Source organism: Anas acuta, chromosome 4 (genome assembly GCF_963932015.1).
Source record: "Anas acuta chromosome 4, bAnaAcu1.1, whole genome shotgun sequence".
NCBI classification, from domain to species: Eukaryota; Metazoa; Chordata; class Aves; order Anseriformes; family Anatidae; genus Anas; species Anas acuta.
In genome coordinates, this window is record NC_088982.1 from 45,311,423 (window position 1) to 45,324,650 (window position 13,228).

Below are 13,228 nucleotides of genomic sequence, written 5' to 3' on the forward strand. Positions count from 1 at the left end.
AGGAGTGAAGCTCTTTCACAGATCTGCCGGCTGTGTAGTGCCTTTAGTGCTTATTGCAGGTGGGGTTCTGAACCTGTAGGTAAGTGATTTGGGGGGCAGGGAGAGACAAAGCTCATTAGTGCTTTGGGTATGAGGAAACTATCACTGAAGAAATGTCACACAGATCACCTTATTTCTTTGAAACCCTCCCATGGAGTAAGACTTCAAGTCTCCTCCTCATTGTGATTCCTCTTCTTCGGTTTCATCCTGGCTTCCTCTCTGGATTTACTTGAAATGGACCCTGGTGATTTTGGGGATTAAAGCTCACTAATGTTAAGAAAGCAAACAAAGGATGCCTCCAAGTAAAAGATCCAGTTAGGAAATAGCTGTTTCTGTCAGGGAGTTCAGCTGAATTCCTCTCCCTTCTGTTGTGTAGGTCATGTTTTTAATCTCTTTTCTCCAAAACCTTAAAAATGCACTGAAATGCAAAGAAAAAACTCTGTGCCTGTTTTTATTTACTTGTAGGCATGAACAAAAGCCTCAGACCTTCCCAATATGTTTAAATGTCTGGATTTCAAAAGATCTTAAGTAGCTGCATGGCTGGTGGCTAATCCACAGGGTTCCTACCACCACCATGAACCACATCTATGAGGTATTTCCTCCTTTGTGAGTGGTGTGAGATGCAGTAGGGGGCATGAAAGAGAGCTAAGCCTCTGTTGCATAAAAATTTGGCTGAGACTCTCCAGAGAAAATCCCAAATGCCTGATCCCATTGATTACAGGCCAGAGCCCCAGCACTTGTTACCAGTGGCTAAACAAGGTTACTGTGGAACTCTCTCTGTAGCTGAACCAAGCAGAGAATAACCTGGAGTTTCCCAGGAAGCTCCTTTTCTGCTGGGAGCAGGAGGAAAGGGGGAGGGTGATACCAGTGCTCGTTTCCTGTTGATGAGCAGCGGAGGAACCCACACCCATGGCACATTTTCTTCACTGGGGAGTGGTGGAAAAATTGCTCTGGGTCAATGATAAGCCTCATCGGTCCTGTCCCCAGGATCCTCCCTGGGCCTTGGCTCAGGTGGTAGGAGGCTCTCACCTGGCGGGTCCTGCCTGTCCCCTCTGCCTTTTATTTGTGCCAGGGATGTCGAAACGTTTATTTGTTTATTTATTTATTTATTTTGCTGGAGTGATTGCAGGAGTGGAGTGATTGAAGGAGTCGTACTGCTGGAGAGCCTTATAAGCAGCGTCTTGGCCTGAAGCCACAGTGAACGTGGATCACAGAAAGCAAGTGGGGAGCAAACAAAGCACCTTGCTGTGTGAAATGGGTTTGTCTCCGGTGAGGCGGGGTGGTGTTAGACGCCCGTGTTGCTCCTGCTTCACTGATAGCCCACGGGGCGCTGCAGCAGCCACGGCCAACCTGCTGGAAGGCGGCGGGATGGGGAAAGCCGCACCTTCAGCCACAGCGGGTTGCCGGGGCTGAGGGGGGGCTGTGGCTGCAGAGAGCGGCTCCTCCGCGGCTCCGAGGGCAGGATTTACCCCTCGGCTCCACCAAGGCGGCTCCCCCGGGGCCGGGCGGGGCGGTCTCTCCCCGCTCGCCTCCCTCGGCTCGCCGCTGGCCCTGTGGGCTGGCCCCGGTGGCCGCCCCGCCCCGCCGCGCCCGGCAGCCTAGAAAAGCGGGGCCGGGGGCCGGGGCCCTTTCGGCGGCGCCGAGGTGTCCCGCGGCCGGCCGGCCATGAAGAAGGCGGTGCCGCAGGCGGCCGCGCTGCTGCTGGAGAAGCTGCTGCTCCTCGCACACCTCCGGCCGCTGCCCGCCGCCGGCACCGACACCGACCGGGGGGAGCCGCCACCGGCACCAGCACCGGCACCAGCCCCGCCGCCGCCCGGCGCCGGGTGCTTGCAGCGGGGCGACCTGCTGGAGGTGCCGCGCACCCTCTTCGTCCACTTCGGCATCTACCTGGGCGAGAACCGCGTGGCGCACCTGATGCCCGACATCCTGCCCGCCCTCACCGACGACCGGCGGCAGATCCAGCGGGTGGTGACCAACAAGCGCCTCATCCTGGGCGTCGTCACCAAGACGGCCAGCATCCGCGTGGACACGGTGGAGGACTTCGCCTACGGCGGCAGCATCCTGGTCAACCACATGGACCGGCTCTTCAAGGACCGCCTGCTGGGCAGCGAGGAGGCCGCCCGCCGGGCCGAGAAGCTGGTGGGAGCCACGGCGTACAGCCTGCTCTGGAACAACTGCGAGCACTTCGTCACCTACTGCCGCTACGGCGCCCCGGTCAGCCTGCAGACCGACAAGGTAGGGGGGCAGCGGGGACACGGGGGGCGTAGCGGGGAGAAGCCCCTCAGGTGTCGCCTCCTGCCCCGCTAACCCCGCCGCCCTGCGTTTGTCCGCTTGTTTTTTTTGCAGTTCTGCGAGACGGTGAAGATGATCATCCGCGACCAGAGGAGCGTGCTCGCCTCGGTGCTGGTGGGCTTGGCGGCGGTGGTCTGCCTGGGCCTGGCGCCCTCCACCACGCTGCCCACCATCCTCGTCACCTTCTTGCTGTGGATGGCGGGCTGACGGCGTTCCCGAGGGCCTGCGGACGGCGCCTGTATATAGGATGTACACTACTGTATTTATAAAAGCACAAATTACTCACCGGCGTTGTGTAACGTTTCTTAACCTCGTGTGCTGTTTTGCAGGACCGCTGTGTCTGGCATACAGCGCATGAGGCATAGCTTACTGTGTAAGCCGAGTAATAGATTTCCTGAAAATCTCAGTCGGTACATTCTCGCGCACCCTTAAAATCACTAAAAAGTAGGGGTGCGATGCAGTTCTGCTCCTTGCCTTTAGCCATAATTGATTCTGCTGATATCCTTCGCGTGCTTTAATTTCTTAGCTGCATACCTGAGTGCCTCAGCTATTGATAAAACGGATGGTGCAGTGCCATAAAGCGGTGGATATGGAGAACAAACTACTTGCCTCTTTCTTTGACAGATATGCTTAATATTCAGAAGTTACTGTTTTTTTAAGAATATCCTTTAGGGGAGATACACGTAGGTAAACTGCCTCTCTCTGATAGCCAAAAGCAGCCCTTGCCTGGGTGCTCTGTGCTGCAGTAGTGTATCCGGCTGTGGTCCTCTGAGTTCCCTTCTGGGAAGTGCTCACAAATTTCTCATTTGTATTGATTGCATAAACACTTGCTACGTATTGAACAACTTTCAAGGAAAGCCTGCAATACCTCAGCATTCTCCTTGCTGCTGGTGGTGGTTGGTATGGCTGGCTACAGAGGGGTTCTCACTGGTATGGGAGAAAACCAGTTTGCTTTTTGAAAGCTAGTGATACATAAATATTGCAGATTTCCAGTCTTTCAGGGCATGTGGCTGGGAGGAGCAGGAAAACAAATATGAATGCCCATCTAGTTCCCACTTTCCCACAGTAACTGGAACTTTGTGGGTGCTGTAAAGCATCAGGCGTTGTTGGCGTGGTTCCTGTGGTCACTGTATTGTTTTGGATATTGCCTTAAAACAGGATGCCTCTTCGTGAAAGAAGACATATTTTTATACTCGTCCCTTGCAAATAAGTTGTAAGCCAGCAGTCGGTGCTAAAAATCCCCAGTGTTGATGCCTTTCTATCAAGAATGTGTAAAGCTGGATTTGAAATCAAGTTCATCTAACTAATTGTTTCAGTGCTACAAAACATTGTTTTGTTGTCATTTTTCTTTTGCAATGTCTTAATGTATGCAGAGAAATTGTTCAGTTCCTGGAATGGCATGCTATACACGCACTTACACGTTCATGCACTATGCTCACCTTCTTTTCTAGTTAAAGGCAAATACTATGGTGTCTTTTCCAAGGACTCAAGCTCAGATTCACTTCTTTCTCAGCCATGTTCAGTATCCTGATCAGCTCTGCTACCAAAGTTTCCATTTTTTCCTATTTCTACAGTAAGACTCTGATTAACTATATTCTACCCCCGCTACTCCCTCCTCTAGACCTACAGCTGTTTGAAGATTGGGTTCTTGAACTGTGAGTCTCTTTGGCCGCCCTCTAATCTTCTTCTGGCTCCTCTGCTATAACCGACAAAGAATGTAAAGACCGGGGTGAAATTCCAGTCTCATAGGAAACAACAGCATTATTGCTGCAGTCATCAACTGAGAGGGGATTTCAGCCTAGCTTTCAGGACACGATCAGTCTGCAGCCTAGCTCCTAAGCAGCTGGATATCAATTACTGTTGGGTCCTTGTAAACAGCTTCTGTTCTGCTTTCAAAGACTGTAATGCTCCACGTAACTGTGGCTGGTAACCCTTTTAAAGTTAAGGTGTTTTCTTTTTTTTTTTTTTTTTAAATCAACATGAATTGCTTTTTCATAGTGTATGCATTAGTAATATTTACATTAAATTCCAATGTGTTTTTTTACTTGCTGTGCATAAGGTATGAACTGTAGTCACTACTGTAATTATATAAATAGAATTTATTCATTTGAAAATGTCTAATGGTCTCTTGATATGGCGTATAATGCTGTAGCATTTCTCTTACTTATCCCAGAAGGGCAGTGAACAGCCCATTAACATGCAGTTACACGGTGTCTGATTACAGGTGGGCTTTTATTTTCCCCTTTATTTAGCTGGGATTTATAAGAATTCCAATAATTCTTATGATTCACTTATACAATAAACAGCGGGGTCATGACCAGTAACCAGATTGTAAGTGGGATTGTTGGAAGGCAGAGAAAAGTTCCTGCTCTAGGAACAGCTTTGCTGATGGTGTTGAGCAGGAAGCATTCGGATTAATCTGGGGGACTGAACTGGGATTTTCATAGGGGTCTCTACAGAAGAAATGAAGCCAGCTCCTTGCAGACTTCCAGAAGCATTAGAAGAGAATTTTCCTTCAAAGCATAAAGTTTTAAGAAGCTTATGAAATACTATGAAATAGCATAGGCTGTCCTGCTGTGTCCATTCATCAGAGACAAGTAATAGCATGGGTAAAGGCAGAGAAGTTCTGCTGTGTGGTAAGGAGTTTTTCCTACCAACAGTAATTCTAGAAGAGATCTGGAAATTTTGTGAAAGTCAGGCATGAATTCTCATGTTCAGCTCAGTGGGTGGTGTATGTGCTCTGAAATATTTTGGTAAATGTCAATGTCAACTTTTTTCTGTAATTGCTTGAGTAAAAATAAGCACTTGCCCTAGGTGGAGCATTGCATTTCAGGCTTGAGCTCAAACTATCATGCCATTGAAATGAAGGAGCTACTTATAAAAGAAAACCGCGGAAAACTGTGGAGTAGCTCCACTGCTTAAAATTGTGTGTGTTTAGGAGCAGCGTTGCTCATTGGTGACTGTAAGCAGTGGTGATGGGAAGTGTAAGTATGAAGCTGCAGGTCTTCTAGTGGTGGGGCTGTTTTGAAAAGTTGTGTGGTTAAGCCTGGATGTGTAATGGGGGAGTGTAACCATCACCCCAGTGCCGCTGGGAAATGCAAGTAGTGAAGACATCGAGTGAAAAGGATAGATGTTTCACTTCAGGCTTTCCAAAGAAAACAAAAATAAAATGGGCATTCATAAGGCTCGAAATGTTTTTTACAAAACGTGTGTTTAAAAGAAAAAAAATGCTAAATGGAGAAAGCCATTAGAACACTAAGCTTTCTGTTTGTGTTTATTTTAGCTTGGAGCGTAAATGATTACTCATTTTGTGGGTGAGCACAGCAGTCATCTGCTGCTTGATTTCACCTTTGGGTCCTCCTGTGCTGAAGTAGAGTGCTACACAGAAATACCATTGAGGCTTTTAATGAAAACAAAATCAGCAATACTTGCTGTAGTCGGGGGGGGGGGGGGGGAGGGGGGGGGGAATTAAACCTGTGTGACTTGACATCATCCAGACAGGTTTTAGAAAGCAAGCTGCATCTACAAGAAACATTACAGCTGCGATCTCTATGTATTATTTACTGCATGTTCTCACATTAAATAAAGTGTCTCACACCACTGAATGATCCAGAACTGTGTTAGACGGTCATTAGCTAGCATCTCCTTTTACCATTGAAATTGAAAAGCTCTCAGGTGACACTCAAAGCCAGTTGTGATGTGGGCTTTGTAATTGCTCAGGACTGATCTCGCTAAGCACTTAATTGCCAAGAACAGGCTTCCTGCTCTGAAGGGAAGATGCTATGGCTGGAGTGCATTGCACTTTCTGGTAAGCCTTACAGAAATCTTTCAGGATACTGCACTGATAAAAGTAAACTATCTCCTCTACTTTGTGAATATATCACAAAGTATTTGAGGGCTGTTTTTTGGCATGTTTTAAGAAAACTCAGTTCTTGCCTGTATATCATGCCACAGCTTCACTTCTGAAGTCAAGGGTACGCTTAGGGTACCGTCCTGAGTGCACAGAGGGTGAAGGGGAGGAAGTGGGGCAATCTTTAGGATACTTAAATCACAGTTACACTGACAGCAGCACAGCAGCTCTGTCTGGGACAGAACTGGCGATTTTACACTTACAACAGCTTCTGTCTCACAGGTTAGAACTCTTTTTGTGAGGTGCTTTGTTGATTTTTTTGTTTGTTTGTTTCCCCATTTATTAGAGTACTTTATCAAACCCTGTGCCCATGTTTTACTTGCTACCTCTTCTTTATAGCATATGTGTGAACTGGAAAAGAATCACTGCTCTGCGATCGTGTGATTTTGAGCAACTCAGCTGCCCAGTCCCCTACAATGCATCACATTCAGACTGGGCACCCAGCTTTAGGTAGTGAAAGTGTGGGGGGGGTAGGTAATGTAGTTTTTTTTTTTACTTGCAAAGTCAGGGCATATTAAGCATGCTGTAGGACCAGTCAGTGAGGGCTGTGTGCCTGTGAAGACTGAGACACTGCTTGGTTTGGCATGCTGGGCACAATGTGTTTGCTCTCTTGTCCCCAGCTGAAGCTTAGGGGGGCTGAAATGAGGTTGTGTTAGGGCTGAGACTAAGGGAAGGCAAATTAAGCTGTTTAAATTGAGAATTACACCATAAATGCCACAGGCTGTAATCTAAACTGCTCAATAAAATGGGCTAGAGTCCATCTTTTGACACAGTGGTGGTTCGCTGTGACTCATGCCCATATAGCAACACCCTCACCAGCACAGCGTGGCTGCGCCTCTCACAGCTCTTGGAAGCACTCCCCAGCCTCTGCTGTCCCAAGGCGAGCTCCAAGAGAGCACTACTTAATGTGGCTGCGTCTGGGATCACGCAAACAGACGAGTAATATGGACGACCACCACACGAATAGACAAACCTATTCTATGACTTCCTTTCATAGATTCACCTGGCCAGAATTTTAAAGTAGACCTGGCTTGGCCCATTTGTTACTGAAAACCTTGAATTCCTTCGTGTAGCAGCACTTGAGTGGAAATGGCAATCCTGTTTTCTTAGGTGTGCACTAATGTGATGTCTACAGCATTTCTGGGGACATGGGAGGCCTGGTCCTAGGGCCTTCTCAGTCTGCCTCCAGGAGAATCACCAAACTTTTGATAAAACTATGAGGTGGCTACCCTTCACCTTTCCTAATTTTCTCTCATGATTAGGTCAGTTGATGACTGAAGTACTTTTACCAGGTTATCAGGGCAGCACCTGTGGCTCCGAGTTTGAAGGACAAAATGGCTCCCTGTTCCCTCAGGGTTGGAGCAGGTTCTCTTGGGGCTCTGTGTGTTTGGCACCCCCAAGAGGGCTGTTGGTCCTCATGGTCTGTGGGCCTCAGTGTGGTTCTGAGTGGGAACCAGGTACCTAGGCTTAGTCAGGAACTAGAAATGCTAAGTTTGGGATGTTTTCCTACTTTGACACAACACAAACTTTCAGGCAGATATAAGGAAGAGGCTATCAGGTTGGAACAAAGATTTACTGCTTTGGTGTAGTGGGATTTTTTGGTGAAGTGTTCAGATACCTGCTGTAACTAACCATTGCCTTTAGTTTTTCTTTTCTTTCCTTTTTTTTTTTTAAATTCTTTCATATGTCTCCCATGTCTGTAACTGAGACAACAATCATCTTCCTGTCTTCTTTCCAGGTGCCAGACTTGGTTAATATTTGCATAAGGTTGTGAGTTTCTTGCATTGAACATACCAAACAAATGAAATACATGGGTCCTTACCAGAAGGCAACTTCATTGCCTATGAAACCCGAGTTTTCTGTGAGGCTAAGGAGATATACTACTTTATATAATTAAGAATACCAGCAAATTAAAGGTTATGCTCTGCTAAACTTGTCAAACTACAATGTTGTGTACAAAGCTAATGTTCTGCATAGTCTTAGGCCAGACTCAGACTTGCACCTGTTTTCTTGCAGTTTTGTTGACAATACCTGCACACTTCCATGTAGCACACAGAAGCACAGGGAAGAGTGGGTCCGTTACTGCCACATAGTAGGAAATAAATTAGTAATTAATTCTACTCAAAAATGGGGAGATGTGGGTGTAAAGATAACGAGAGGTATCCCGCACCCTTGGCTGAAAGATTTAGGTAGTTAGGGTTAGGTGTTAAACACAGTAACTTTTGCCATTTCCATTTGTGAACAAGATTATACTTAACTCCAAGGAAATGCTCAGGAGCAGGGAGGCTCCTGGTTTCAACCACATTCATTCAGAGTTGTTCTAAGCAATGTGCACAGTATAAGTAGCCCGGAGCCAATGATTGCATGGTAGCCTCCAGAACCTGAAGTGTTATAGCTGTGGAAAACACGTAACTGCATCTAGCCCTAAGGGAAGAAGGCTGTTTGGTTTGACACCATGCTATCACATCTCTGTTGCTTGTGAAACCCGAACAGATACCCTCTCGTGATCCTGTCCTGTTTTGTAGTCATACCAACTTGCCTGAAATATGAGCTTAGGCTCTGATTCATGCAAATATGCCCCAGACTCTTTCAGTTCCATGCCAAACCTCATGTTATTCATGTGTTACTTTCCACAGGCTGTAGCTCAGCCAGTTTCCGAGGAGTCCTTCCTGAGGTATCTAACTCTTCCAAGGTTTGGAAGAGAAGACTGAATGCATTACTCAGGGCTGAGAATCGCTCCAGACTGGAAGGTGTCTAAGGCCTAAAGTATACTTGAAGATGTAGCCCATGACATTTACAGTCATGTTGCTGTATCCCATTCCTTGGTCTTCCACAAAGCTTGGGAAGCTCCTCTGGAAATCAAGGTGTGTAATAGATTAGGACATGACCTGGACAAACAGAGGTAAATGTAACCTCTTCTCATCCAGTGCATCAGCCATTGAGCACTGACAATTGCACGGAAAAGGTGACACTTTATTTTTCTTTAGGTATTACTCCCAACTTATGTTGGCTAGCAGACTGCTTTGGTCACACCATAAGAACAACTCAATTGTCATTCTAAATAGTTATTTGTACAATTTGATCATTTGCAGACCAGGGTTAGAGCAGAAATGCCTTTCAAAAACTTGCCTGGAGAAAGCAGTATTTCTGCTTGGCCAACAAACTGAAATTCCAGTGAGGAATGGAGCATTTCTATTTCTGATATCTTTGAGCAATTCCAGTAACTCCTAAACTGTTAAAGTATTGAAAATTATACAGGCAGTAGACCTGATACATAGTCATGAAATACATTTCAAAATTATAATGAGTTTTTTATGACTTGTAAAGCGTTTTTTTACAAGCAAGCTGAAAATATCCACCCAAACCAGTTATAGAAATTACTTTCCCTCAGTAACTTTCTAGTTTGCATTTTCAGTTTAGGGAATGTATGTGTTAAAATCTCTCTCACAGACAGTACTCAATCCTGCAATTAAATATAAATCTGTGTTGGCAACAACCATTTTTTCTTATGGGAAAGACACTGAATTTGTGACGTTAGTTGTGAGCTCACTATATATGAGCAGGAAAGGAACGTGGCACAGGAGTGAGACATCTGCTTATACAAAAAAACACATTTGATCCTAACAAAAAAATAGGTTACCTAAAAGTTTAGATTTTTTTTTTTTAAATCACTTTACTTGCAATGCATATTTAAAAATACCCCAGCAGGACACATTCTCAGCAATTCACCAGACCCACCACCAAGTACATAGTACTCCAAGCTTTTTCATTATAACAACACCATTCCATTTCTTCCAGCTAAAATCAACAGTGGCTTTGTTACTGGCTTCACATGGAACAAGACTAAATATGATGTACTCCCTTCCATTCCCTGATCTCCCCAATATCTTGTGCCTGCGGCAACGTAATGATGGTGTTCAGAAATAAACATCACTAAGGAACTTGCACTGAATTATGATTTGAAGAATCTTACAGGCCATAAACTGTGCAGCTTTATTTTTCATAGCTTTTCAAATCTATTCAGACAACTGCCTACAGCCAGTTCCTTCTGTGCTGCCACTTGCATTTCTACCTAGCTTTTTGCTAGTTTAGGCAATTCACCTTTCAGCTGGCTTCCCAAGGTCTTTTCCTGTGAATACAACTACTCCCATTATTTTTTAGGAAACTTGGACTCTTGATTCAGAGCTGAGACAAGCATATCCTTTACAACCAGACACTGTTAGCAGCTTAACTACCTTTGAGGGCCCTGAGCTTACAGCGGAGGGCCAATTTTTTTTTTCAGCAATATGGGAACAGAGGAATGAACTTGGCAATATCCAAAGGTCGGTTTAGCCCAATATCATTCTCTGCCAATGAGCAACAGTGAGTGCTTAGGGGCAGGGTATGGGTACAGGCAGAGTCTTGATATAGTTTCAAAAATTTCCATAAGCAACAATTCATGATGTTCCTGTTTTGAAGCCTGCATTCATTACATCAAGTTTAATGCTCACCAATGAATTTACCCTACATGAACTTCTCTTATTCCTATTTTAACTTCTCTGTCTGGCCTCCAAATGGTTCAATGGCAACATTAGTTACGATTTATACAGAAAGGCACTTTATTTTAAAATGACTGTCTGATGATTAAATTAGCTGTTCTTCCCTTCTTTTACTACAGGGAACAATGAATATTCATTTTGCATGCCTTTTCTCCACTTAGCCTTAGAATTCTCAGATGTTCCTGGTACGGAACTCAGATTTAGTGCTTTCCACACATTCATGCTGGGATTCTTCTGAAAATGGTTCATTTGGCACCATTCTTCCGGTACAATGGCTGCTTTCAAAAATTTATTACACATTACACCTCTCAGTCCCACGGTATCATGCTGGAGTTTCTTTAGCCTTGAATATGCCCAGCCTTGCCAGTTTGTTACTTTAAGTTTACTAATTCCTCATAAAGCGGCTTCTTTTGATCCCTCAGTTTAGGACTAATATGAGGATATGTTTCCTGTAAAAAATAATTGTGAAAATTAATGGCTTTACTGTGGAAATCTCTACCTTTTTTTTTTTTTTTTTTTTTTTTTTTTTTTTAAATATTGCTGATATACACACACACATCCATCCATCTATCTATCTATCTATCTATCTATCTATCTATCTATCTAAAGCTATGGCTAATCACAGAACCATAGAATGGTTTGCGTTGAAAGAGACCTTATCTATCTATCTATCTATCTATCTAAAGCTATGGCTAATCACAGAACCATAGAATGGTTTGTGTTGAAAGAGACCTTAAAGATTTCCCAGTTCCAACCCCCTGCCATGGGCCCGGACACCTCCCACTCGATCAGGTTGGTCAGGGCCTAGTTCAACCTGGCCTTGAACACCTCCAGGAATGGGGCATCGACAGCTTCTCTGGGCAGCCCATTCCAGCGCCTCACCACCCTCTGAGTGAACCTCTAATCTAAATCTCCCCTCTTTTAGTTTAAAACTATTCCCCCTTGTCCTATCACTGTCTGCCTAAGCAAAGAGTCGCTCTCCATCTTTTTTATAAGCCCCCTTTAAGTATTGAAAGGCTGCAATAAAGTCACCCCAGAGCCTTCTCTTCAGGCTGAATATCCCCAGATCTCTCAGCCTTTCTTCGTAAGAGAGGTATCTTTCCCCAAAGGCCCTTTCTTTATTATGTGTCAATTCTCTGACTCTGGCAAATGCCTGACTTATGGTTTATTTTAATGAGGCTTTTTGTTATTAGCTTTTATGTTAGCAAGGTGATCTGAAACTTTTTTATCCTTGTTCCCTGGGGTTTTTGATGTAACGAGCTTACTGCACTCCCTGTTTGGGAGGGTTGCCCTGTCTGAAGGGCAGCCCTCACAGCAGGCCTTCGCCTCCTGTGGCTTGGGGCACGGGAAGGAGGGTGGCTTCTCCCTGGTGTCCTGTGTGGGCATGAGCATTGAAAATCCCCCATTTCTCAAGACCTCGACGTGGTGTGGACAATGTTGCACCATCTGCAACTGATGGGAGAAGGGAGTTGCAGGCCTCGCTCAAAATAACAACAGCCGTGGCTGACAGTCCTGTTAAAATCAGCTAATCCCACCTAGTGGCTTTCCAGGGAAGGTCTTGCAGTCGTTCTCTACCCATGTTCTCCCACAGGCCTGTCAGCAGAACGCTGTGCCAGACTTTTCAGCAAACTGGGATCACTTAACGCTGGCATTGGCCCATAACGCACCAGTACATCCATGCTTTTGGAGCTGGCACAGCTGAGTAAGTATTGAAGGTTACTGAGGAGGCACAAAAGTGTTTGTGCTAAATTCCCGTTTCATTGGTGTAACACCTAACCAGAAATGGGGAAGGGACACCTGAACTGCAGAGCACTTTGATTTCTTCATAGCTGTCTACAGTGTGGTGGTTCCTGATTTATTTTTTCATTGTAGTTTTGATTATGTCTCTTGGCCTCAAAAGGAAAGCAAGAGTTGGGTACAAAAAAGGCATTTAAAAATAATTTTGTTAGCCTTACTTAGTGAATACTACCACAAAAAAAAAAAAAAAAAAAAAAAAAGATAAATGATGACATTCTATGTGTGTCTAATATATGAAAGCATATGAAAGAACCAACAAAAGAACCACAAAAATAGCAGGTTGCATTTTTTTCAGACTTCCTTAATTATGTCTCTTAACATAGCACTATCTCCTTAAAGTCTCAGGAAAAATACAGAGAAAATTATAAGGAAGTATCATAAGTTGTTTAATTGTAATTGGCATTGACAGTCCTGAGTTTCCTGAGCTTCCTGACTTAAAAGCTAGTTAGCAGTTCACAGCAGCTGGATAATAAATTAAAAGGATGTGAGCTTGATAAATCAATGCCTTTTAGGATTGTGAGAATAAACTGGAATTCAAAGTCAAGTATGAATAGCCTAAGGAAACAGTGAACACTCCACTTTTTAAGCTACCATGAACATACTTTAAATATTTCATTCTAGGAAAAAGAAAAACTGAACCTTGTTCTCCCCT

At 44.8% G+C, this 13,228-nt stretch overlaps 1 protein-coding gene across 1 annotated transcript; it reads left to right on the forward strand.

Annotated features, from left to right (window-relative positions):
• The first annotated feature begins 1,163 nt into the window (after nt 1-1,163).
• On the forward strand, nt 1,164-5,523 carry LRAT (lecithin retinol acyltransferase). The gene is made up of 2 exons (XM_068681032.1): nt 1,164-2,274; nt 2,386-5,523. Exons 1-2 carry the CDS (start codon nt 1,705-1,707, stop codon nt 2,536-2,538), a joined length of 723 nt encoding a protein of 240 aa, XP_068537133.1. The 5' UTR covers nt 1,164-1,704; the 3' UTR covers nt 2,539-5,523.
• Nucleotides 5,524-13,228: the final 7,705 nt, after the last annotated feature.